At 43.2% G+C, this 24,579-nt stretch overlaps 2 protein-coding genes and 2 pseudogenes across 3 annotated transcripts; 3 read left to right on the forward strand and 1 right to left on the reverse strand.

Annotated features, from left to right (window-relative positions):
* Nucleotides 1-1,077: 1,077 nt before the first annotated feature.
* On the reverse strand, nucleotides 1,078-9,691 carry angel1 (angel homolog 1 (Drosophila)). Of its 2 annotated transcripts, none has more exons than XM_071327525.1 (10): nucleotides 9,657-9,691; nucleotides 6,009-6,911; nucleotides 5,648-5,883; nucleotides 5,466-5,535; nucleotides 4,884-5,326; nucleotides 4,600-4,750; nucleotides 4,333-4,443; nucleotides 4,163-4,193; nucleotides 1,950-2,116; nucleotides 1,078-1,831 (listed from the first exon to the last, which is right to left on the reverse strand). In XM_071327525.1, the coding sequence occupies exons 2-10, from the start codon at nucleotides 6,721-6,723 to the stop codon at nucleotides 1,671-1,673; spliced, it is 2,085 nt and encodes a 694-aa protein (XP_071183626.1). In that variant the 5' UTR covers nucleotides 6,724-6,911; nucleotides 9,657-9,691; the 3' UTR covers nucleotides 1,078-1,670. The 2 variants fall into 2 exon arrangements, with proteins under 2 accessions (XP_071183626.1, XP_071183625.1); XM_071327524.1 differs by lacking the exon at nucleotides 9,657-9,691 and adding an exon at nucleotides 7,409-7,544.
* Nucleotides 9,692-10,986: 1,295 nt separating this feature from the next.
* LOC139531003 (leucine-rich repeat-containing protein 74A-like) lies at nucleotides 10,987-17,038 on the forward strand (annotated as a pseudogene).
* Nucleotides 17,039-18,031: 993 nt separating this feature from the next.
* On the forward strand, nucleotides 18,032-20,891 carry olfm4.1 (olfactomedin 4, tandem duplicate 1). Its single transcript, XM_071415595.1, is given in 7 exon segments — nucleotides 18,032-18,085; nucleotides 18,169-18,330; nucleotides 18,741-18,953; nucleotides 19,099-19,258; nucleotides 19,944-20,006; nucleotides 20,009-20,382; nucleotides 20,384-20,891. Coding segments are annotated over 7 exon segments (1,410 nt in total). The 3' UTR covers nucleotides 20,768-20,891.
* Nucleotides 20,892-21,041: 150 nt separating this feature from the next.
* Nucleotides 21,042-23,775, forward strand: LOC139531004 (olfactomedin-4-like; annotated as a pseudogene).
* The last annotated feature ends 804 nt before the right edge of the window (nucleotides 23,776-24,579 follow it).

A 24,579-nucleotide genomic window follows, 5' to 3' on the forward strand; every position in this document is an offset into this window, starting at 1 on the left:
CTCTCATATACAGTAGCACAAGAGTAGCTGGTAACCGTTCTCTTATGAAATGGCTCCTGTTAGTATATGCTATAGCTGAATGTACATCATGTAGGTATGTGAAATGCAAGTGTTTAAAGGAATCGCAGTTGAAATCAGTTGGAGTGGGGGTAGGGTTGGTAATGTTCAGTGCCAAGAAGGATTTCAAATGTATGAAGGCACAGAGGGAGACAAAACAGAAGCCCAGAGGTAACAAACACTAGGTAGTACCTCCCCCACCACTGTTTATGAAATGAAGACAGAAGGAATCGTGGTCTACTTTGAAAAACCTACTGACCCATTTCTCCTCAGCGCATGTGTTTTGTGCCACGGGGAATTTATTTTCGTGCAGCACAGTCAAACTCATGTATAGGTTTCAAGGTAGATCCTGGAACTGAAGCCTTACACTCTGAACCCACTGCCTGCCTGCCTTTATGCTAACTTACGTTTAAAAACTCCTTCAGTGATTCATTATGAGATACAGAAAATAATTCCCTGGAAGACCTGAGAGAGAGAACACCTACTGATTTATTGTAGTTAGACTAAAGGAAGTGTCAGACCTTGACATTTGTGCCATTCCAGTGAGCTATAACTAGAGGTCTTAGTGTTGACAGGAGTCTGTTGGCTGTTCCTCTAGACCAGGGTTTCCCAAACTCAGTCCTGAGACCCCCCTGCCAGGTGTACCTTTTGGTTTTTGCCCTAGCACTACACAGCTGATTCAAATAACCAACTCAAGTTGATTATTTGAATCAGCCATGTATTGCTAGGGCAAAAACGTGCACCCAGGGGGAGTCGTAGGACTGAGTTGGGAAAACCCTGGTCTAGACTGCAGTGTACACACACACACACACACAGAAGCCCCGACAGTGCCCTAGCATGCATGAACGCTCCCTCCCTGCAATCTGAATGAATAATTGATTCATGCCTCAGCCAGCCACACACATCTTCTCCTTGACAGACAGAGTGCCTCAGTGGAGCGAGAGATCTTCCATCCCAGTGTGGCACTGCCAACATTCAGGTCACAATCTTAACACCAAAAGATGATGTAGATCACCTGAATTAGACTGCCAAGCTATTGTTAGATTTATTCAAGATTTCTACCATTTGAACAAATAATACTGACTGGCCCAAAGCCAGAGGATAAGGGGAAAAACAACACAAAATATATAGAAAACATTGACATTCAATTATTTCACCGTTTGTAAATGTTTTAAGACAAATGTTCCAATTTACTAGTGTAGCAGATTGTGAAAACGGAGCAAACAAAATCCCCATAAAACATTTTTACATCTAAAATCTTCTTGTATTCATATCTTAACAGTAAGAGCATTTGTCAAATAAACTCCAACTCTAACTGAATCTAACCTTTTAGGTTCTTTTTCTCTCTCTATACATGTAAACAAAAATGATCATTCAGAGGACATCCCATCTCCTCTGGAAATTGGGCTGAGTAGTTTTTCTTCAGGTAGGAAACAAGCAGAGTATTAGATGGGACTCAAAACTGTCTGTGAGCCCCAGGAACCAAGTAAGTACAATTATTTACTTTTAAACATGGAATTGTGCCATGGGCAAATCATGTAAGGTTTGAACAAAAATGTTTAAATGCTTGACCTCTGTCCTCCTGATTCTTCATTGACCATAGACAGCCCAAATCACACAGGGTTCAGGTCCAGCTGGAACTTGGCCAGGAGACTGAGGTGGTCTGAAGGGAACATTTCATTGGGTAAACCGTTCATTGACCAGAGGTCCTCCTCTGGTAGGAGGGAGAGACGACCAAGCAGCTTCAGACCTTCGCTCTGCCGTTGACCTCCACCTGAAACAGCGTTTTTGGTACACCATCTCTCAATTCTTCTTTCTCTATACACTTACTAGACTGGAGGACAATATCAACGGCTATTTATATATATTTCCTTTGGATACATGCCCCTTACCTTTCTGATCAGCACTATAAATGCCACGCCTTGGAGAGTAGAAGATGTAGTCGACCGTAGCTCCAACCTCGGAGTGCAGCGTGGTCACCTCAGCACGGTCTGTTCCAGGTATGAAGTGGCCGTAGGCTGACCGCAGTTTCAGGTAATGGGAGATAGTCTGTCTGAACCTGAGGAAGGACATGGATAATGTTATTACATTTAACATGTATTCAGCACTGTCAGAGTGCCTTCAGGAAGTATTCACACCCCTTGACGTTATCCCCATTTTGTTGCGTTACAGCCTGCTGCTACTGGACTCCTATTTACAGTTGAAGTCGGAAGTTTACCTACACTTAGGTTGGAGTCATTAAAAATTGTTTTTCAACCACTCCACAAATTTCTTGTTAACAAACTATAGTTTTGGCAAGTCAGTTAGGACATCTACTTTGTGCATGACAAGTAATTTTTTCCAACAATTGTTTACAGACAGATTATTTCACTTATAATTCACTGTATCACAATTCCAGTGGGTCAGAAGTTTACATACACTAAGTTAACTGTGCCTTTAAACAGCTTGAAAATTCCAGAAAAGGATGTCATGGATTTAGAAGCTTCTGATAGGCTAATTGACATCATTTGAGTCAATTGGAGGTGTACCTGTGGATGTATTTCAAGGCCTACCTTCAACTCAGTGCCTCTTTGCCTGACATGGGAAAATCCAAAGAAATCAGCCAAGACAACAGAAAAAAAATTGTAGACCACAAGTCTGATTCATCATTGGGAGCAATTTCCAAACGCCTGAAGGTACCACGTTCATCTGTACAAACAATAGTACGCAAGTATAAACACCATGGGACCACACAGCCGTCATACCGCTCAGAATGGAGACGTGTTCTGTCTCCTAGAGATTAACGTACTTTGGAGCGAAAAGTGCAAATTAATCCCAGAACAACAGCAAAGGACCTTGTGAAGATGCTGGAGGAAACAGGTACAAAGTATCTATATCCACAGTAAAATGAGTCCTATACCCACAGTAAAATGAGTCCTATATCGACATAACCTGAAACACTGCTCAGCAAGGAAGAAGCCACTGCTCCAAAACCACCATAAAAAAGACAGACTACGGGTTGCAACTGCACATGGGGACAAATATCGTACTATTTGGAGAAATGTCCTCTGGTCTGATGAAACAAAAATAGAACTGTTTGGCAATAATGACCATAGTTATGTTTGGAGGAAAAAGGGGGAGGCTTGTAAGCCGAAAAACACCATTCCAATGTGAAACGCAGGAGTCGCAGCATCATGTTGTGGGGGTGCTGCAGGAGGGCCTAGTGCACGTCACAAAATAGATGGCTACATGAGGAAGGAAAATTACGTGGATAAATTGAAGCAACATCTCAAGACATCAGTCAGGAAGTTAAAGCTTGGTTGCAAATGGGTCTTACAAATGGACAATGACCCCAAGCATATTTCCAAAGTTGTGGCAAAATGGCTTATGGACAACAAAGTCAAGGTACTGGAGTGGCCGTCACAAAGCCCTGACCTCAATCCCATAGAAAATTTGTGGGCAGAACCGAAAAAGCGTGTGCGAGCTGACTCAGTTACACCAGCTCTGTCAGGAGGAATGGGCCAAAATTCACCCAACTCATTGTGGAAAGCATGTGGAAGGCTACCCAAAACGTTTGCCCCAAGTTAAACAATTTAAAGGCAATGCTACCAAATACTAATTGAGTGTATGTAAACTTCTGACCCACTGGGAATGTGATGAAAGAAATAAGCTGACATAAATAATTCTCTACTATTATTCTGACATTTCACATTCTTAAAATAAAGTGGTGATCCTAACTGACCTAAGATAGGGAATTTTTACTAGGATTAAATGTCAGGAAGTGTGAAACTAAGTTTAAATGTATTTGGCTAAGGTGTATGCAAACTTCCGACTTCAACTGTATATTCCTGCACAATGTCTATCACACAATCCATTGCACAATTCCTCGGCACGTATAAATATTCTACTTTAATTCGTTGAGTGCCTTCTTGTAATCCATAAAAAATAAAATTTTAAATGAATTGAGCTTTTACTTTTAGTACGGTTTTATTCACTTAATTACTTTCCCATTGTGGAGAGGTGAACCTGCAGGTCAGCATTTCATTGCACTGTGTACATCAGGTGTATATGACAAACAAAATTGAACATGAAATGTGGCCCTTTGAAAAGGAACATAAAATCTGACCTTGTTGTATAAGGATGCTTGTCCTCGGGATCTATTGGAAATAAGTGAAAGAGTAACATACAGGAGTCATTAACTGTTCTCTACACAACTGTGCTCTGGGGTCTCACCTGCCGTGGGTACAGTTGAGATTAAGTGTTTTTGGGTCTAGTTTTAGTGTGTGTGTGTGTTACCAGGTGTGTTGTCAGTGACCCCTGGGATGAGCTCCAGGTCCTGTGGCCGGACACAGGCAGCCTCACAGAAACGCAGCCGACGCAGGAAGCCATGGTTGTACTGCAGGTTCCCTACACAGGAAGAACAAATATAGAGTGGCCAGTCAGACCATCACACAAGACCTAAATGGAGATACTGAGTGAGAAGATGAATAGACCCATTGTCATAATGGGAGCTTGACCAACAATCCACCCTGACAGGGTCCAAACAGAAAGACTGACACATACGTTCTGGACTCTGGGTTGACGTGACTTGACTCTTTGGCTCATTTACAGTTGTGTACTGGCAGTTGTCATCGATGCCCACGGTGCTTGGCCAAAGTGGAGCGAATACCCTCCTATGATGGATGTTGTAGGACAGGTCCTCTTGACCTGATATCTGCCACACATAGGAAACAAAACACAGAACCCATTGGCCAAGGTAACATACTGAACACCAACTCACCTTTAAATTATTAAGTAGCTTAAAATTGACAACAACAAGTCATTTTCCATAGGAGTATTGTGCTCACCATCCAGGCAGGTAGACCATGATAGTAAAGCTGTCTTGTCGTGATCAGTTGGTACAGCGGCATGTTGGGCAGAGCATTGAAGTCCCCACATAGAACAACATTGCAGTGCTCTCCCTTCACCTTGCAGTTCCTCACGATGTAGTCGATCTCTGCCAGCAGCATTGCAAGCTGGGTCAGCTTCACGTCACCCCTCCTGGTGTTGAACAGGAGGTGGGTGGTTGCCACACAGAGGGGTGGGCCCTTGGCAGTGACTTCTGACCCCTGTGTGATAATTGGCTGGAGCAGCAGGACAATGCCCACGTTGTCTCGGTCCAGCAGCTCACACTCTGGCCTGTAGAACTCCAGCAGACTCTCTGACACCTGGGAGAAACGGTCGCCGCGGTAACAAACCACACAGCCGTCAGTCTTGGTGCCGGTGCGCCGCTTGTAAACACAGGTGTAGCCTTGAGGATTGAACCACAAAATTACAAATATTGATATACAAACAGCTATTACATGTCTGTTACTAACTGTAGATGACTTGCATTATTTTGCAATGGTCTTGATTGTGCCATAAACAGATGCTGAGGAACTTGGACCTACCCATGTCACGAAGGACAGGATGGAGTTGCTCTGTAAAGTGGTTCTCCTGGACCTCTTGCAGACACAGGATCTACACATGGGAAAAACATACAGCTCAATTCACAAAGAGACTCCGATGACAATGGTTCAGCAATACAGTGTCAATAGATGTTACTGTATTAGGTTGGTAAGGTCAGACTCGCATCTGGTTCCCATTTCTTGAACTCCTGTGTGAGGTTTGGGAAGCGGTAGTCCCAGCTCAACACCCCTAGAGGGCAGTGTGTGTACAGCTCCTGGTTGGCCTCCAGCAGATCCTGGGCCAGGATGTTGTAAGACATCACAGTGAAGTCAAACAGGGGCCGGGGCTCTGAGGGGGTCCTCTGGGGAGGCTCTGGCGCTGTGTGGGTCTCACTGAGTTCCTCCCACACCCTCCACACCACTGAGGGGGAAGCAGAGAGATGTCTAAGCAAACGGTAACACTGAAATTCTGATGGTGATGTGGGTTCACAAACAATCAATCAAAAACCTGTACTTAATGTTACAGATATCATGCAAAATGCTCACCTTCGAAGGTCTCTCTCTCCAGTGAATGTGGGTAGTAGCTCATGCTTGGGAACGCTGTGGAAGGGCAGAACAACACCTCTTCCAGGCCAGGGCCGATGGGGAAATGCCAGCCCTTGGGTGGGGGCTGAGCCCTACTCTCCCATGGCTGTGTCTGGGCCTCTGCCTCACAGAGAAGGGAGACCAGGTCCAGTCCAGGATCCCATATCTCAGCAGGCACTTCACTAGTGCTTGCATGTGGGTCTACAAAATAGCTCAAGTCTAGTCCTGCTGCAGTCTGGCTCTCCCACTCCGGTTTTTGCACCTGGGCATTGGTTACTGACTCTCCCTTGCTCATCTTTTCCACTATCTGTTCTAACAGGACATGGACCATCGCTTTATCGTCTGTTGTCCTGCTGTCCTTGACTGATGGATTCTGTACTTCAGATGTCTCTGTTAGCTCCAGCGCTAGGTTACTGTTCTCAGACTCCTCTGTGGGAGAACAGGGAGCCTCCTGCACGCCATCATCCCTCATGAGCTTCTCTGAGTAGAGGATAGTCTGCTCCTGGTGCTTTTGACCTTCCTCTCTGACCCCGTCCTCCTCCACGCCGTCTCTCACCTCTGGCTCCTCTTCCTTCACTCCACCAAGCAGCCGAACCTCCAGAGTTACTAATACAGGCTCTTTCCTATCTTTCTCTGGTTCAGACCCCATCACCTCTTTCACAGTGCTTTTCTTCATCTCCGCCCCTTTACTCTTCTCCTTTTCTAGTGCACCGGGATCCTTCTTGGCCTTTGGGGGCCCGCTGCTTGTACTGAGCCACGGATCCAGCAGGCCTGCCTGCGTTTTAGTAAATCTTTTGTTAGGGACTTCACCATCCCACACCTTCTTGCCATTAATGGACACAGAGCGACCCTTTTTCAAGGGTACTGTATAAAAGAAATGGTGCGATAACTTACATGTGTATTAAACACTAGCTTATTATTACTGCATGCATCTATAATAAAACAAATATTTTAGGCAATTATATCATTACTCCTCATAAAATCAAACAAAAAGCTGTCAGTCAATGCACACACCACAACATATGCACGTGGTACTCATATGACGTCACGCAGTACATTTAGAATCCATTGCGCCTAGCTAAAATGTCAATGCCATGTGTTTGCTATTTAGATTATGTTCAAACTCAAATAGCATGCGGTAGCTAAAGCAGACCAGATTAGCCTTTAGTTAAACCATCGATTAAAAATTGGACTCCCAACAAAATATGTGCTACGAGACGTGTAGTTAGTTAGCTAGCTAAAGCTAGCTATTCGGCCATTCAACTTTAGGCACCCAAAAGAGCCATCACGTTCGGCGAAAATGTACAGGCAATAAAACAAAAATCTATGTGTCAAATGTTTTTTGTTTGTATGTGGTTTACCTGTGACGCAGTTTATTAGCCGTGTTAACGGGTAAAGCCCGTAAAATATCAGGCTCCCAATCATGCTCCGCTCCAATGATTGGGCGGACCCGATCATGGAGCCGCGGGGCACCGGGCTATGGCCCGTGATATGAACGGGATGAGTGCCCTTCTCAAATCGAACAATAATCTGCGCCACGCGGTCATGTTCTCAACAAAACATATATTTCCATAAAATCTGTTTTAATTGTCTAACTAGTTTTCATTTGGAAGGCAGATTACGCGTTTTATCAAAATCAATCACTTTTGAAAAAACTAAGAATCCTACTCATTACTCTATGTGCTTAATTACATGTCACTTTTGTTTTGAGACGATTTAGCGTGGGCATTTTCCCCATTCAAAACATCTAGGAACTCGGAAATCTCCGACTTTTGATTTAAATGCGTTCATATTGTATTTAACCTTTAACTAGGCAAGTCAGACAACTGGGAACTCGGCGAAAAAACTGGGAACATCGTTTTGAATGGTCATCCAACTCGGAATTCCAAGTCGGAAAATCTTTCTAGAACTCCGACTTTTACATCGTTTTTTCTCCGAGTTCCCAGTTCTTCATGCCCGAGAGGCAGGCAGCCCGGTTCCAAAAACGAATGCAATCAACTTTCACCCGGGCCAGATTAATCGAATCCCCTCACTGCTATGCTCACATGAATTATGTATAATTGTCTTTTTTTTTTTTTAAGTGAACTCATACACTACAACCATCTCAGTGGCAGACTTCATTATAGTGATAACAAGAAAGCTGCACATGTTGGAATGTAGACTCCTTTTATGTGTTTGTAAACAGTGCTGCAAGAGGTGGTGGCATAACGCGCGAGTTCTTATGTAATGCCAGCTAATTAGTGCATTTTGTGGGGTTTTATAAAGGTTTTTTGACATGCTTAACTAACTATAAGCTAGTAGGGCTTCTTATGCATTAAAGTTTGAATTGCTGACTCCTGTGAACCTGCATTTTCCATTGTTCTCACTCTTACCAGTGCTCAGGGCCTAACCATGAATATCAGCCTGAAATGTGTGTGTGTTAAAGATAGTGCTGTACTGTATGAAATATGTGTGTGTATGAAACAAATGTATCAGTAGTGTGAAGCTGTACTGTGTGGCCGAGACTGTGCTAATCTTAGAGAGACACAGGAGGGGGGTGAATCAGGAGACTGCTGACCAGACAATAACAGATAAACTATACACACGAAAAACATATGTGAGGTTCTGAGTCATGCACTATAACCCAATACTATAACAAACATGATTGAATATTAGCAAGTGTATTATATGTGATTGAATACTATAACAAACATGATTGAATATTAGCAACTGTATGATATGTGATTGAATACTACAACAAACGTGATTGAATATTAGCTAACTGTTGGTCTGGGCGCCTGGGTGTCTGTGTGTGTGTGCTGAAAGTAACAGTTAGCTCAGATAAGAAGCTGGGAAGCTGTAGTTAGCCTTGAGCGAGAACAGTGGACATTGTATAACAGGTGTGAATAGCTCAGACAATATTACAGAGCTGTTTGACCCCAGTCTCTGGGGTGAAGAAGCGTAATCTACACAGCAACAGCGACGGGACAACAGAGAGCGCAAAGGGGCTAGGACTAGCTTATGTGCCAACATCAACGATAGGCTGGGTAAGTCTAAACCACGCCCAGTCTCTACTCTGACAGGCCGGCTCGGAAGTGGGAACTATCTCTGTCATGAGTATTTATTATAATGTCTTTGTCAGTAACAAGTGTCTTCTCTGTCTTATCCTGCGTGATGAAACATTGAACCCGTATATACGGAAATTGTATTTGCCATTTATTAACTTTTGAATTAAACAATTATTTTAATCAAGTTCAGGTGTCCTATTGTTCCTATCTCAGTTGAACTTACGCAACTCTAACAATTTCAAACTACTTTTGGATTATAATTGGACTTTAAGGCTCGTATGAATGACCTGCTTAATACAATGTTTGTGTCATCATCGCAAATCAACTGCATTATGCTTACAAAAACACTTAAACTTCAACCAGTATAATGGCCCTTTAGCTAGCTTTTGCTACACTCTATGTCAATGAGCGTTAGCATTCTAGCTACCTGCTGCATCCAAAATAGTTATTTTGCAAAGATCACAACCAACTATAATCTTAGCGACTGTTCAAGCAAGAATCGAAACACTAAGCGTATGACAACCCCAAAAAGTTATTTGGTTTAGAAGTAATAAAAACGTACATCTAAAGGACGTAGCAGCCAAGAGTCGCGCGCATCTGTGCGTGACGTCAGTGTGTCATGCACTGGAAAAGGGTCTGTTTGTAAAACATTATGGTCTGGAACTGTGAATGCAGAAGTTTTATGGATTGACAGTGAAAATCAACCCAAATCTATAATACGCAATGGTGTACTACCCAGGAATATATATATGTTTTTTTCCCCCTGTTGGTGATTTTTTAAAATTAAATACACTATATATACAAAAGTATGTGGACACGCCTTCAAGTTTGTGGACTCGGTTATTGCGGTCACACCCGTTGCTGACAGGTGTATAAAATCGAGAACACAGCCATGCAACTTCAAATCAAATGTTATTTGTCACATGCCCCACGAATACAACAGGTAGACCTTACAGTGAAATGCTTACTTACAAGCCCCTAACCAATAATGCAGTTTTAAGAAAATACAAAAAAAAAAAGGTAAGAGATAAGAAAAACAAATAATTAAAGAGCAGCAGTAAATAACAATAGCGGGGCTATACAGGGGGTACCGGTACAGAGTCAATGTGTCAATGTGCTGGGGGCACCAGTGTTGAGGTAATTATGTACATGTAGGTAGGGTTATTAAAGTGGCTATGCATAGATAATAACAGAGAGTGGGGGGTGCATATAGTCTGGGTAGCCATTTTATTAGCTGTTCAGGAGTCTTATGGCTTGGTGGTAGAAGCTGTTTAGAAGCCTCTTGGAACAGTCTATGACTAGGGTGGCTGGAGTCTTTGACAATTTTCAGGGCCTTCCACTCCAAAGACAAACATTGGCAGTAGAAGCATAGGATACCACCTATCCAACAAGTCAGTTCGTCAAATTTCTACCCTGCTAGAGCCCACGATTTTGGAATTAGATGTTCGACAAGCAGGTGTCCACATACTTTTGTTCATGTAGAGTACCATATGGTGGGCGGTACTGTATCAATGAAAGACATACTGGAATGCAAAATAATATTTCAGCAAATAATATTTCAACATATATATGTGGTGGAGCTGGATCTTGTGAGAGTTGAACACAGGAGATGTCTATCCTATCTCTCGAGTCTGCCAAGCAGATAATGTCAGTCCATCCCTTGCAGAAGAGCTAGACCTGCATGATGAGTGGGATACAGACCTGGAGGTTGATGAGTATGCTATTTTATTGACATTTTATGCATAAAAAAAACATCAGATCACAGTAGGTATTACAATGTATTATTGTTTGTATTGTAAGTTGATTTGTTTTATGCATATCTCACCCTGATGGTTGTCTGATAGTGACACCACTTCTTATCATCGTTAGAGGTGAAAAAGACCACCGCTGAGATGTACCTGCAGGCCTGCAACCTGGTCCGGGTGGTTCCTGTCTCTTACTTCCTCTGGAATCTGGGCACCTCCACCATGAGCCTCAACCACCACGGCGTGGGTCCCCTGGGGGGAGGCGCTGGTCATTGCCCTGGTGATAAGTCTGCTGGATGTCTATTGACACATTATCAACTTCAAGAAACGCTCATCAACAGGACATGGACTATCGCTCTATCATCTGTTGTCCTTGACTGATGGATTCTGTACTTCAGATATCTCTGTTGTTAGCTCCAGTGCTGGGTTACTGTTCCCAGACTCCTCTGTGGGGGAACAGGGACCATGCACATCACCAACCTGGAGCTGGCAGGCAACTACATGCTGGCTGAGGGAGCCAAATGCCCTGTGGCGATGTTGAAGGCAAATTTCACCATTCGCCATCTGGTAAGTTTGTATGAGCTCTTTGTAAGAAGGTAATGTAAATGTATCTGGTAGCATCAACATCTCTTAAACATGTTAATTCAGAAGTGGGATAAGTATGATGTGCTATATGTCCCACAAGAGGGCATTAGAGTCGCTTACAGTCTGAAGGCGCTGAGTGCATAGCAAAAATGTTGCTCGACAACATTTCCATCAAATCCATCAAACTTTCAGGTAGTACACACAGATTTGAAAATGAAAACAAAAAGCTCTTCATTAGATACACTGAAAAAATATAAACGCAACATGTAAAGTGTTGGTCCCATGTTTCATGAGCTGAAATAAAAGATCCCAGAAATATTCCATACTCACAAAAAGCCTAATTCTCTCATTTACATTTACATTTTTTTACATTTTTACATTTAGCAAATGATGTGCACAAATTTGTTTACATCCTTGTTAGTGAGCATTTCTCCTTTGCCATCCACCTAATAGGTGTGACATATCATTAAGTTGATTAAACAGCATGATCATTACACAGGTGCACCTTGTGCTGGGGACAATAAAAGGCCACTCTAAAATGTGCAGTTTTGTCACACAACACAATGCCACAGATGTCTCAAGTTTTGAGGGAGCGTGCAATTGGCATGCTGACTGCAGGAATGTCCACTTGAGCTGTTGTCAGATAATTGAATGTTAATTTCCCTACCAACGTAGTTTTAGAGAATTTGGCAGTACGTCCAACCGGCCTCACAACCGCAGACCATGTGTAACCACGCCAGCCCAGGACCGCCACATCTGGCTTCATCTCCTGCGGGATCGTCTGAGACCAGCCACCTGGACAGCTGATGAAACTGAGGAGTATTTATGTCTGTAATAAAGCCCTTTTGTGGCAAAAAACGTATTCTGATTGACTGGTCCTGGCTCCCCAGTGGGTGGGGATGTCGATTAAGGCACATTTCAGTTGAATGCATTCAGTTGTACAACTGACTAGGTATCCCCTTTTCCCTTATGATGCGTTTATATTTTTGTGATGTATATACACTGCTCAAAAAAATAAAGGGAACACTAAAATAACACATCCTAGATCTGAATGAATGAAATATTCTTATTAAATACTTTTTTCTTTACATAGTTGAATGTGCTGGCAACAAAATCACACAAAAATTATCAATGGAAATCAAATGTATCAACCCATGGAGGTCTGGATTTGGAGTCACACTCAAAATTAAAGTGGAAAACCACACTACAGGCTGATCCAACTTTGATGTAATGTCCTTAAAACAAGTCAAAATGAGGCTCAGTAGTGTGTGTGACCTCCACGTGCCTGTATGACCTCCCTACAACGCCTGGGCATGCTCCTGATGAGGTGGCGGATGGTCTCCTGAGGGATCTCCTCCCAGACCTGGACTAAAGCATCCGCCAACTCCTGGACAGTCTGTGGTGCAACGTGGCGTTGGTGGATGGAGCGAGACATGATGTCCCAGATGTGCTCAATTGGAATCAGGTCTGGGGAACAGGCGGGCCAGTCCATAGCATCAATGCCTTCCTCTTGCAGGAACTGCTGACACACTCCAGCCACATGAGGTCTAGCATTGTCTTGCATTAGGAGGAACCCAGGGCCAACCGCACCAGCATATGGTCTCACAAGGGGTCTGAGGATCTCATCTCGGTACCTAATGGCAGTCAGGCTACCTCTGGCGAGCTCATGGAGGGCTGTGCGGGCCCCCAAAGAAATGCGACCCCACACCATGACTGACCCACCGCCAAACCGGTCATGCTGGAGGGTGTTGCAGGCAGCAGAACGTTCTCCACGGCGTCTCCAGACTGCCACGTCTGTCACGTGCTCAGTGTGAACCTGCTTTCATCTGTGAAGAGCACAGGGCGCCAGTGGTGAATTTGCCAATCTTGGTGTTCTCTGGCAAATGCCAAACGTCCTGCACGGTGTTGGGCTGTAAGCCAAACCCCCACCTGTGGACGTCGGGCCCTCATACCACCCTCATGGAGTCTGTTTCTGACCATTTGAGCAGACACATGCACATTTGTGGCCTGCTGGAGGTCATTTTGCAGGGCTCTGGCAGTGCTCCTCCTTGCACAAAGGCGGAGGTAGCGGTCCTGCTGCTGGGTTGTTGCCCTCCTACGGCCTCCTCCACGTCTCCTGATGTACTGGCCTGTCTCCTGGTAGCGCCTCCATGCTCTGGACACTACGCTGACAGACACAGCAAACCTTCTTGCCACAGCTCGCATTGATGTGCCATCCTGGATGAACTGCACTACCTGAGCCACTTGTGTGGGTTGTAGACTCCGTCTCATGCTACCACTAGAGTGAAAGCACCGCCAGCATTCAAAAGTGACCAAAACATCAGCCAGGAAGCATAGGAACTGAGAAGTGGTCTGTGGTCACCACCTGCAGAACCACTCCTTTATTGGGGGTGTCTTGCTAATTGCCTATAATTTCCACCTGTTGTCTATTCCATTTGCACAACAGCATGTGAAATTTATTGTCAATCAGTGTTGCTTCCTAAGTGGACAGTTTGATTTCACAGAAGTGTGATTGACTTGGAGTTACATTGTGTTGTTTAAGTGTTCCCTTTATTTTTTTGAGCAGTGTATTATATTTCTCTACTTTGTTTGTGAATCCTTTTTTCACAAATTTCAACAACAGGGAATGGATTCATAGAGGACGATGCAAAAAGTTTTGCAGATGTCCTGGCAGTAAGTGAATAGAAATTACATAAAAAAATATAGGCATATTGATGATATTACTGTCATTGGAGTCTATAGCTAGCTACTTGCAATATCTCTCCCTTTAGAACAACTATAGAGTAAAGGAGCTGGACTTGAGCCACAATCAGTTCTGTGGGAGAAGTGTGGAGCATCTGGGCCAGATGTTAGGTAGGACCATTTCACTTTATGTCTGCATCTCACATCGTTACGGTTGAGCAGTCTCATGGAGTATACAGAGTCTCATGGAGTATACAGTCTCATGGAGTATACAGTCTCATGGAGTATACAGAGTCTCATGGAGTATACAGTCTCATGGAGTATACAGAGTCTCATGGAGTCATTCGGGTTACAATCATTCACAATGTGAGTGTTTAGCGTTTTGCATCTGCTGTCACTGACCTTGTAATCCTACAGCAAATGATGAAGGTCTGGCGGTACTAGACTTAAGCTGGAACAGCTGCAAATGAAAGGAGCTGTGGCTTTCTGTGCCGGCCACAAGGTGTGGATAAACATACTCATCCCAATTCCCACATTCAAAGTGTAATTGTTCCTTTTTTTTTTTTAAATAGTAAAACAGTATGTGATGAAGACATTTCCTCTTCACAAAGGTGAATATGACCCTGAAACACCTAGACCTGTCCTGGAATGTCTTTGGGAATACGGGGCCTTGACTTTAGGAGAGGCACTGAAATTCAGCAACACTCTGGTATCTAAATATCTAGACCTCAACTACAACCGCATCACCAATGAGGGGGTGGGCATGCAGTGCAAGGGCTGGAGGCCAACGACACTCTTGGAGTGCTGATGGTAGGTGCTAGATTGACAGGGCTCACACCCACTGACCTGTGTGGTGTGGAACTAGGGTGACATTAGATGTTTTGTGTCCCTGCAGCTGGCTTATAACTCTGACAGTGGAGGGGGCGCTGGCTCTTGTCACTGTGGTCAAGAACACACCCAGAACTGCTCTGGAGGAGTTCAACATATCTGTGAGCATTGTTGTTCTCTACTTGATGTAAACTAGAATTGTTTTGGTCCCTCTGTTAACACTCCAAACCATGGTAAAGTTATAACTGGGTCCTTTGTGTTTGTGAGTAGAATCCAGTCTAGAGGTGCTGTATGGAGGTGTCGGAGGCTTTATTGCTAAGAAACCATCCAAACGCCTTGACCCAGGTACACTGACGGGTCAAATAATTTTTGTCAAATGTGTATTCACATGCGGTAGTTACAAGTGATTGTAAATAATAACTGAATACAGAGTATTTAAACAATTTTTTTAATAAACTTCAAAATCGACTCACTGGTACCTAGTTATCAATGTTTTTCAAACCAGTGCAAGATGTGAAATGGGGAGGATTATGTCAAGGAAAAAACATCTCTGCTCTACTCTTTTCTTTGAAGGATTATCTGGATCAACGAAAGCTGCACCTTTGGGACTGCTTTTGGAACACTGATAAAGATGGGACAATGCAAGTGCCTGTAGCAGACTTCAGGAAGGCTGTGCAGCTCTCAAACTAATTGTTCATCCCATAGTCTCTGACATTTGCAGGGTCTGTTGAGCTAATGCATTTCCAATGCTCCAAGATACCCCGGAATACCCTCACTTGCATGTACTCATATGAGTGGTTTCTGTAATGTTATTCTCATACACTGAGTGTACAAAACATTAGGAACACCTTCCTAAAATTGAGTTGCACCGCCCACCGCCCACCCCCATCCCCTTTGCCCTCAGAACAGCCTCAATTTGTCAGGGCATGGACTCTACAAGGTGTCGAAAGCGTTCCACAGGGATGCTGGCCCATGTTGGCTCCAATGCTTCCCACAGTTGTGTCAAGATGGCTGGATGTCCTTTGGGTGGTGGACCATTCTTAGTGCACATGGGAAACTGTTGAGCGTGAAAAACACAGCAGTGTTGCAGTTCTTGACACAATCAAACCGGTGCATCTGTCACCTACTACCATACCCCGTTCAAATGTACTTAAATCTTTTGTCTTGCCTATTCACCCTCTGAATGGCACACATACACAAAACATGTCTCAATTGTCTCAAGGTTTAAAAATCATTATTTAACCTGTCTCCTTCCCTTCGTCCACACTGATTGAAGTGGATTTAACAGGTGACATCAATAAGGTATCATAGCTTTCACTTGGATTCACCTGGTCAATCTGTCATGGAAAGTTCCAGAGACTGGATCGTGAAAGGACAGGGATGGTTGATTACAGGTGGGCTTTTCTCATACAGTACACACTGTCAGGGTGGGGTGAACTAGCAACAATATTTGAAGACTGCTATGAGTGTGTAAAGAAAACACCACACATCAGCAATAACCTGAAAACTGAACAGAAACTTGTCATAAACTGTCCACACATCTGTTTGCCCTATAAAAAAAAACTCATCATGAGCAGACGTTTACGGTCAAAGTGTTGTAGGGCAAACACATCTATTTATTATTGCTTGTAGTGTCATGCCAATGTTTTTCCTTTTCAAACGCTAAGAAAGTCCTTTTAGTGAAACATCACATGAAATACGTTATTTGGAGTCTCTCCTCAGGGGTCTGGCAGACACCAGGAAGCAGAGGATGCCAGCTGCATAAGATGGAGTCCCGTCAGAAGAAGGAGAAGCGCGAGCGCATCCTGAAGACCTTCCAGAGTACCATGAAGGCCAACACCCCCCGCAGCTCATGGTCATGTCCCCGGGGGGCACCAAGGAGGACTCCAGTGGCCCCCAGCACTTCTCTGCCACCCCACTGAACTCCTGGCACCACATCATCATGTCCAACAGCAGCCGCTACTCCGTCACCAACCTGAGCAGTGAGCGCATCCACCTTCCCATGCCCCCCATGCCCGGGGGCAGGACCCACCACAGGCCCACCGGCTCCCCCACCATGTGCTCCTACTCCCAGCCCAAGCTGACGGAAGACTCTCCACGCTAGCCCCAATCTAAACCCTGTTATGTAATTTTACAGAGAAATCACTAGCTTCTACATACAGTCCATGTATTACACATATAACCATAAAATATACATTCTTCCAGTACAGTAATCCCTCGTTTATCGCGGGGGTTACGTTCCGAAAATGACCCGCGATAAGTGAAATCCGCGAAATAGAAAACTTTTTTTTTTTTTACAATTAGCAACTATTACATGTATACAACTACAGTGACTCACGTGTAGGCCGTTTCGTCGACATTATGGGTTTAGGAGATGTTCGAAATTACAAGATAATTTGGCCAACTTAATGTAAATTTGCCAAGCTGTTTTATGTACGTACACATAACTGCACGAGACGACAAAATGATAGCACAATTCGTAGCATGTTTTGATACAAGAAGCGGGAGTGAGTTTTTAGCGAATCAGAATGCAGAGCACAATGCACCAAAAAAAAAAAAAAAATGCATTATGAAAATCCGCGAAATAGCGAATCCGCGATAAGTGAACCGCGAAGTGGCGAGGGATCACTGTATACATAGCCACGTTTCATGCCAACTTTATTCTCACCCAGTTAAATTAGATGGGATGATGATATTTAAATGAATGTGCCTTAGCTCAATAGCATGACCTCTGTTATTTAAGATACACAGTATCATTTAGGGCCAGGCTTGGCAAAGATCCTGCTCAGACCATAGCTCTTTTCATAATGTCTGGGAAAGTACCCAGATGTAGATGCACACCCATGAATCAACTGGGGAAATCATAATACCACACCATTATGACATCCCTGCACTAAACATATCTTAGCAGTTAGAATCTGCTTGTCAAAGATAACTGACGTCTCACAGTTGTAAAAGGAGTCTAGATACTCTGTGACGTGTATCTTTAATGGAGTGGGTGTGAAGGACACAGGTGCTGATTTTCTCTGAGATATGACAGGCTTTATACGTCTGCGGACCAACAAGTCTGAATCATAACCACCTCGACTACTCCAGAATGATTTCCCCTCTGTTTGTCTTAGCTCTCCTGAGAACCACCTTGGCCTTTGGGGTACGTGTGATGTGATTCTGGTGCATCTCTCTCATACTAACTGATGCCTATAGAGGTGACTTGTTTATTTGCCTTGTTCGCAGCCTGTAGGCCTGTGGAGTGAGAGGAATGGGATGGAGGATGGAGGGGGGAAGTGCTCCTGTGAGGCCTTCCTGCCCGGCTCCACCTTCCCATTGGGAGAGCTGGTCCTCCTAGAAGAGACGGCTGTGCAGATCAACCACAAGCTGGAGATGGAAATGAGCAAGGTACACCAGTATGGAGTCACATAGATGGTTATAATGGTGGTTATAATGGCCTATCACTATCTGACACACTATACACCATACATCCTATCATCAAATCACATTTTATTTGTCACATGCGCGGAATACAACAGGTAGACTTTACCATGAAATGCTTACTTATGAGCCCTTTCCCAACAATGCAGAGTTTTAAAAAGTAAGAACAATTTGCAAAAAAGGAAATGGTAACACAATAAAAGAACAATAAGGAGATTATATACAAGGAGTACCATCATAGAACTATAGCTAAGCTATAAAGATTGAGCAATAAGCACGGGTTCTGATGACCTACTCTTTCCTTAACAGTAGCTCAGTTTGCCTATTATAATATGGCTTATACGGTAATTTGTATATAAAATATCCCTCCCCTCCAGTTTGAGACATATGAGAGCAAGCTGACAGTGTATGCAGAGAGGATAGTGAACCTGACAGTACTGGTGGAGCTGATGGAGAAGAACCCTGATGCGTACAGTGAGGCCTACATGCAGGAGGTGAAGGTGCAGATCAAACAGTTGGAGGCTCTGGTACAGGAGCTCCTGGGCTCCATACAAACCTCCACTACCGTCTTTGAGTCTCTGCACCAGCAGGTAACTACCCGAAGACTGTCCCCAACAACTCATCTGGCCACGATACAGCTATAAACCAAGACCATGTCTACTTTTCACTTCAGACATGTATCTTTTGAAGGACTTAAACTTCTGGTCTTATGGTTGTTTATCTGTGTTCTCACAGATCTCCTTCATGGTGGTGATCGTGACCAAGCTGGAGAGATACGATAAGAACCTGGTGTTGGTGACCTGTCGTGAGTTTATCAACATACAGCTCAAACTGGAGGAGTGTGAGAAGCGCCGAAATGAGATCTTCAACCCCAACATCTAAGACTACTTTTATGGTCTCCTTTGTGGTCTATCTATGCACAATCACTTCACCCCTACCTACATGTACAAATTACCTCAACTAACCTGTACCCCGCACACTGACTCGGTACCGGTACCCCCTGTATATAGCCTCGTTATTGTTATGTTATTGTGTTACTGTCACGCCCTGACCTTAGAGATCCTTTTTATGTCTCTATTTTGTTTTGGTCAGGGTGTGATTTGGGTGGGCATTCTATGTTCTGTATTTCTAGGTTTTGTGTTTCTTTGTTTCTGGCCGAGTGTGGTTCCCAATCAGAGGCAGCTGTCTATAGTTGTCTCTGATTGGGGATCATACTTAGGCTGCCCTTTTCCCTCTTTCTGTGTGGGATCTTGTTCTTTGTTTGTGTGCAGGGAGTTTGCACATCGAAGCTGTTCGGTCGTTGTATTCGTTATTGTTTTGTCCTGTTTTAGTTTCACTTCGTGATTAAATTATGTGGAACTCTAAGAACGCTGCGCCTTGGTCTCTTCCGACGACGACACCCGTTAGTTACTTTCTATTATTTGCATTTCACGGTAAGGTCTACACTTGTTGTATTCGGCGCTTGTGACAAATAAAGTTTGATTCGATTTTGAATTGATGGTGATACACACCCGCCTCATGCCAAAACATTTGTAGACCATTGCATCTTTGATGTCACTGACTTTACCCTCTTTTCTCAGGGTCCTGTGAGCCCGGAGGTATAACCAGAGTCAGCAAGCCCATTGTCAGTCAACTGAATCCCCACTTGCTGGCTTCAAATGGGGAGGCTGGGGGAAAGATTCTAAGCCTGTGCATGGTTCTGAATCTCAATACTGGTACTCTGGGTATAGTGGTGCCTCAATTGTTGACATGAGATTTTACAGTAGCTACAAAAATCTTAGTTTGAGAACTCCATTTAAACACCAAAGCTTGTCAAGTAGCTGGTATGGAACTGGTAACAACTTCATTGTTTGTGATAACACCCTGTATTATCAATTGAACAATCCATTTAGCATGGCCAAACTGAATTTTACTGCTATGAAATATGAGTACCGGGTCATTGCAAAGGCTAGGACCAGATTATCGTACAGTCACTCACCCAATCTGAATCTAGACTTTGCTGCTGATGAGAATGGGCTGTAAAGTGACCTATGCTACAGAGGAATCCAAGGGTAAAATGGTCATTGCTAAAATTCATGAGCCATCATTTGGTATAGAGGAGTTGTGGGAAACCAGTGTGTACAAACCATCTGTGAGCAATGCCATCATGGTGTGTGGGGTCTTCTATGCTGTCAGAACAGTTGACATTCACTATGAGGAAATATTTTATTCTTATGACACCAAGATAAAACAAGAGAGCTACATGAGTATTCCATTTGAGTGGTTCCAGGACAAGTATGTCAACCTGGACTACAACCCCACTGATCAGAAACTCTACATGTACAACGATGGCTACTATGTCAACTATCATCTCTGGTTTGACAACCAGGCCACTGTAAACACAACACACCCCTTGGTCAGATAAAAGGCCTATTGTGGCATCTCTCATATTGAAACTCGTTATACTCAAATCAGATTTAATCTCTTTTGTAGTTGCTCTGATTATATAGAATATCCGGTTTCATGCACATTGTGTTGATTTTAAATAAATCTCGTAAGCATTCTCGTTGTGTTTACTTTTGATATTCCATCTGAAATAGTACTGTCTTCATTGTATTACAGTATTATGATTCCTTCAGTCTTCAGTCTACATCAGCATCTGTATAATGAGGTGTATACTAGACCCTAAAGTCAGCCGAATGAAGGTCAGTTGTGGCTAATAAGCATGAAACGGTGTATCTCATATAAAATACTTTAAATGGGTCCCTTATGCTGACAACAAATTCGGTGCCAAACATAAAGTCAGATGCCAATACATTTTCTGTCTCTAGACTGTCTTGTTAATCTTCATGTAGGCCTACTATAGGTACTAAACAGTCTCACTCACCAACATCACAGAGGGGGTTTGTGATGCTGTTTTAGAGGAGAATCTCTCTCAATATGCAGCACATTGTTAGGAATTAATGAACAGTAACACACTTCATTACTGAGAATACTTAGTGTGCTCATTATTGATATCTAAACATATAGAAAATAAAACTTGTACAATATGTGACATTTTGCAAGGATTGGCTACTGCAAAGTCTTGAGAACAACATTTGTCTGTTCCTTGTCTTATCTAAAAAATACTATGGTCAAACCATGTTGAACACAGACCCAATCCTCTTTTGGCCTCTTTGACCATTTATTTTGTTAGCAATACAGTATGGATTCGAACTATGGAAAGTGGCTTAAGTGTTAACTATTTAAACGTAGTTCGTGTACAGGCGCGCGATTCAGTCTGTATCGCCGAAGCATCGCGGATGATCCGCATTCCGATTGAGCCGACATATGCAGCCCGTGAATGCATTCTCCGCGACAGCAGAAACATTACCTTTATTAATTGTCAATCACATTATAACGCATATCTTCAGCACCTATACTTCTTACCAGCATAATCTAAAGTCTCAGGTGGAGAAAAAAAGTTAGCATAATACTTGTGGAATTGTGTGATGGAACTTGCTAGGCTATATCATTGAAATAAGGATGAAAATACTTTATTATACTATGCTTATCTCAACATATAATATCCTGCCACATTGTTGATGACTAATAGTAAGATCCAGTTATGTAGTTGATAATATCAGGTGCCATCTACCATATGCCATCAATAACATGTCTTCATAACTGAAAAAACTGTCCATATGCCCTGTTTCTCATGCACTCCATGTCCACAGAATTATTGTGATCAATAAAATGATGAGACAGAATTCAAAAATTGTACTTGAGTATTTTATTACAAGCAAACAAGGATGTCTGCATATAATTCCTCAAGAATTGAAGGTAGTCTCTTAAGAAACAGCAGTAATTATGGGAAGAAGCAAGATGTTTCTTATTAGCTGATAGGAGCGGGTCTATTAAAAACCCAGAACAGACGGACAATGAGCCACACCAGAACAACACTGGATACAAGATGGTTCCGTTTCTAGTGCTCCTGCCTTTCCTTTGCCCTGCAGTGGCTTGGCTGTTAAGGGACTCTCATTTTCTCCTTCCACTAAACCTTGACAGTTAGAGATACTTCCAAAAAGAGAGCTAGTTTACTACTTGAGTGAGCCACCACTGTGAAGTTCAGTGAGAGCGGCCCTGATAAGTACATCCAACTGGATTTCGAGCTTCTCAGGATTGAGCTGAGAGAGCTTGAATTGTTGGTGACACAGCTGAAGGAATCCCTCAACTCCTCCTCACCTATGTTCGACAGCCTGTACACTGGGGTAAATGGGTGATAGGTAGACAGACATAGCTGAATGACTATTAATGACTGGCATTGGCATTATAAATAAGTGACAGCTAATATCATGCGGAAGAAAGAGGAATGTTGCTATATGGAACAAATGACCTATTTGTCCTTTGTACACATGCATCCATAGACTCACAACATGAGCCTGATTGTGAACCACCTGGAGAGCTATGACAAGAGTAACCTGGAGGTGATCCGTATTGAGTTTGGAAAACTGCAGAAGAAGCTGGAGGAGAGCCAGAAGAACCAAGAGGAGGGACAAACCCAGATATTGGTAAGAAGCCTCTGTGATGGTGGCATTGTTAACATATTGTATCATTATTTCAAAGCCAGTAGTTTGTGGATTTGTTTGTCTTATATATTATTAATAGCTATTTATGTTTCCCCCAGGCTCCTGCAACCATAAAGGCATTGCCAGTGTAGGGAAGCCAGTGATCAGCCAACTGAATGTGAACTTGAATGCGGGCTACAGATTTGGGGGGGTGATCGTGGCTTTGAATCGATGTATTGGTATGGTGCCTATAGCAGTGCCTCAGTGCATAACTTTTTACTTTACTCCGACTATCAAAATCTGGTTTTAATTAATTAATTTAAACAACATAACTTGCCAAATGGATAGCAGGGTACCGGCAACAATTACATTGTTCATGGTAACACCCTGTATTATTAGAAAAACAGCCCATTCAGCATGGCTAAACTGAATTTGACCACATCCAAATATGACTATAGAGTAATTAAAAAGGCCAGTGCAACATTCTCATACAGTTACTCAGCCAATCAGAACATGAGAATGATGAAAATGGGCTATGTGTAACCTATGCCACTGATGAATCCAAGGGTAAAACGGTCATTGCCAAAGTAAACGAGGTTGAATTTGGCATAGAGGAGCTGTGAAATATCAATGTGTACAAAGCGTTGGTAGGCAATGCCTTCATGGTGTGTGGGGTTCTCTATGCTACCAGACCAGTAGATGTTCACACAGAGGAGATCTTCTACTCTTATGACACCAAAACAGAACAGGAGTACTACCTTGGCATTCCATTTGAGAAGTTTCAGGATGAATATATAAACATGCACTAAACCCTATTGACCAGAAACTCTACATGTACAACAAGGGCTACTATGTGTCTTATAGTGTCACGTTTAGCAAAAACTAGAGCCTCCCTCTGGTCTATCGTATCGTGACTGAAATGACTCTCTGACAGCATGGGGCTTTGACTGAATAAATACTCATTACTTTGTCTGATGCACTGACTTGCATTCAAAACTCATGTCCCTTGAATTTCTGAAATAAAATCAAACTGAAGCATTGAATCTGTTTGTGTTGTAGTTCAGTTCATTTTAAGTTGGATTGAAAATTAAAAAACGTTCATTATTACCATAATGATTAAAATACCCAGCCAACTGTGTTAGATTCCCGCCCATTACCTAAGGTAGTCCAATGAGAAAGAGTATAGGGATGCAGTATCCCACCCCTTATTTTTCAGTAGAATATGAGTCACTCCGTATAACTAGTACCACAATATGACTCATCCCCAGTATGATATCAGACCCCTCCTACCCTAGCTTTGGGCTGGGCTGTGGTTTACTCTCTCACACCCCCTCCCCCTCCCCTTCCCAGCTCTCCTCCTTGGGCTCAGGCTGGGGCTTCCGCCTTGCTTCTCTGTAAGCAAGCCCTCCCCTGGGGTGGCCCTCCCCTTTGTGCTCCAGCAAGAGTCTGGATCCAACTGTTACTGAGGACCAAATCAGAGCAGATTAGACTAAGGAGGCAGGGTTAGATTAGACTAAGGGAGGCCACATAGCATCCATTCACTGCATGTACAACAATGAACCATGCACATTGTTTTATTCTTACGGTTTCAGGTCATTGTTGTACAAATACATTGACTAATTCAAATGTGGATACAACATTATACTGTAATAAATTGCCAAATCTATCTGAAATAGAAAAAGGTCTGGAG

This window comes from Salvelinus alpinus, chromosome 9 (genome assembly GCF_045679555.1).
Source record: "Salvelinus alpinus chromosome 9, SLU_Salpinus.1, whole genome shotgun sequence".
In the NCBI taxonomy this organism is placed as follows: Eukaryota; Metazoa; Chordata; class Actinopteri; order Salmoniformes; family Salmonidae; genus Salvelinus; species Salvelinus alpinus.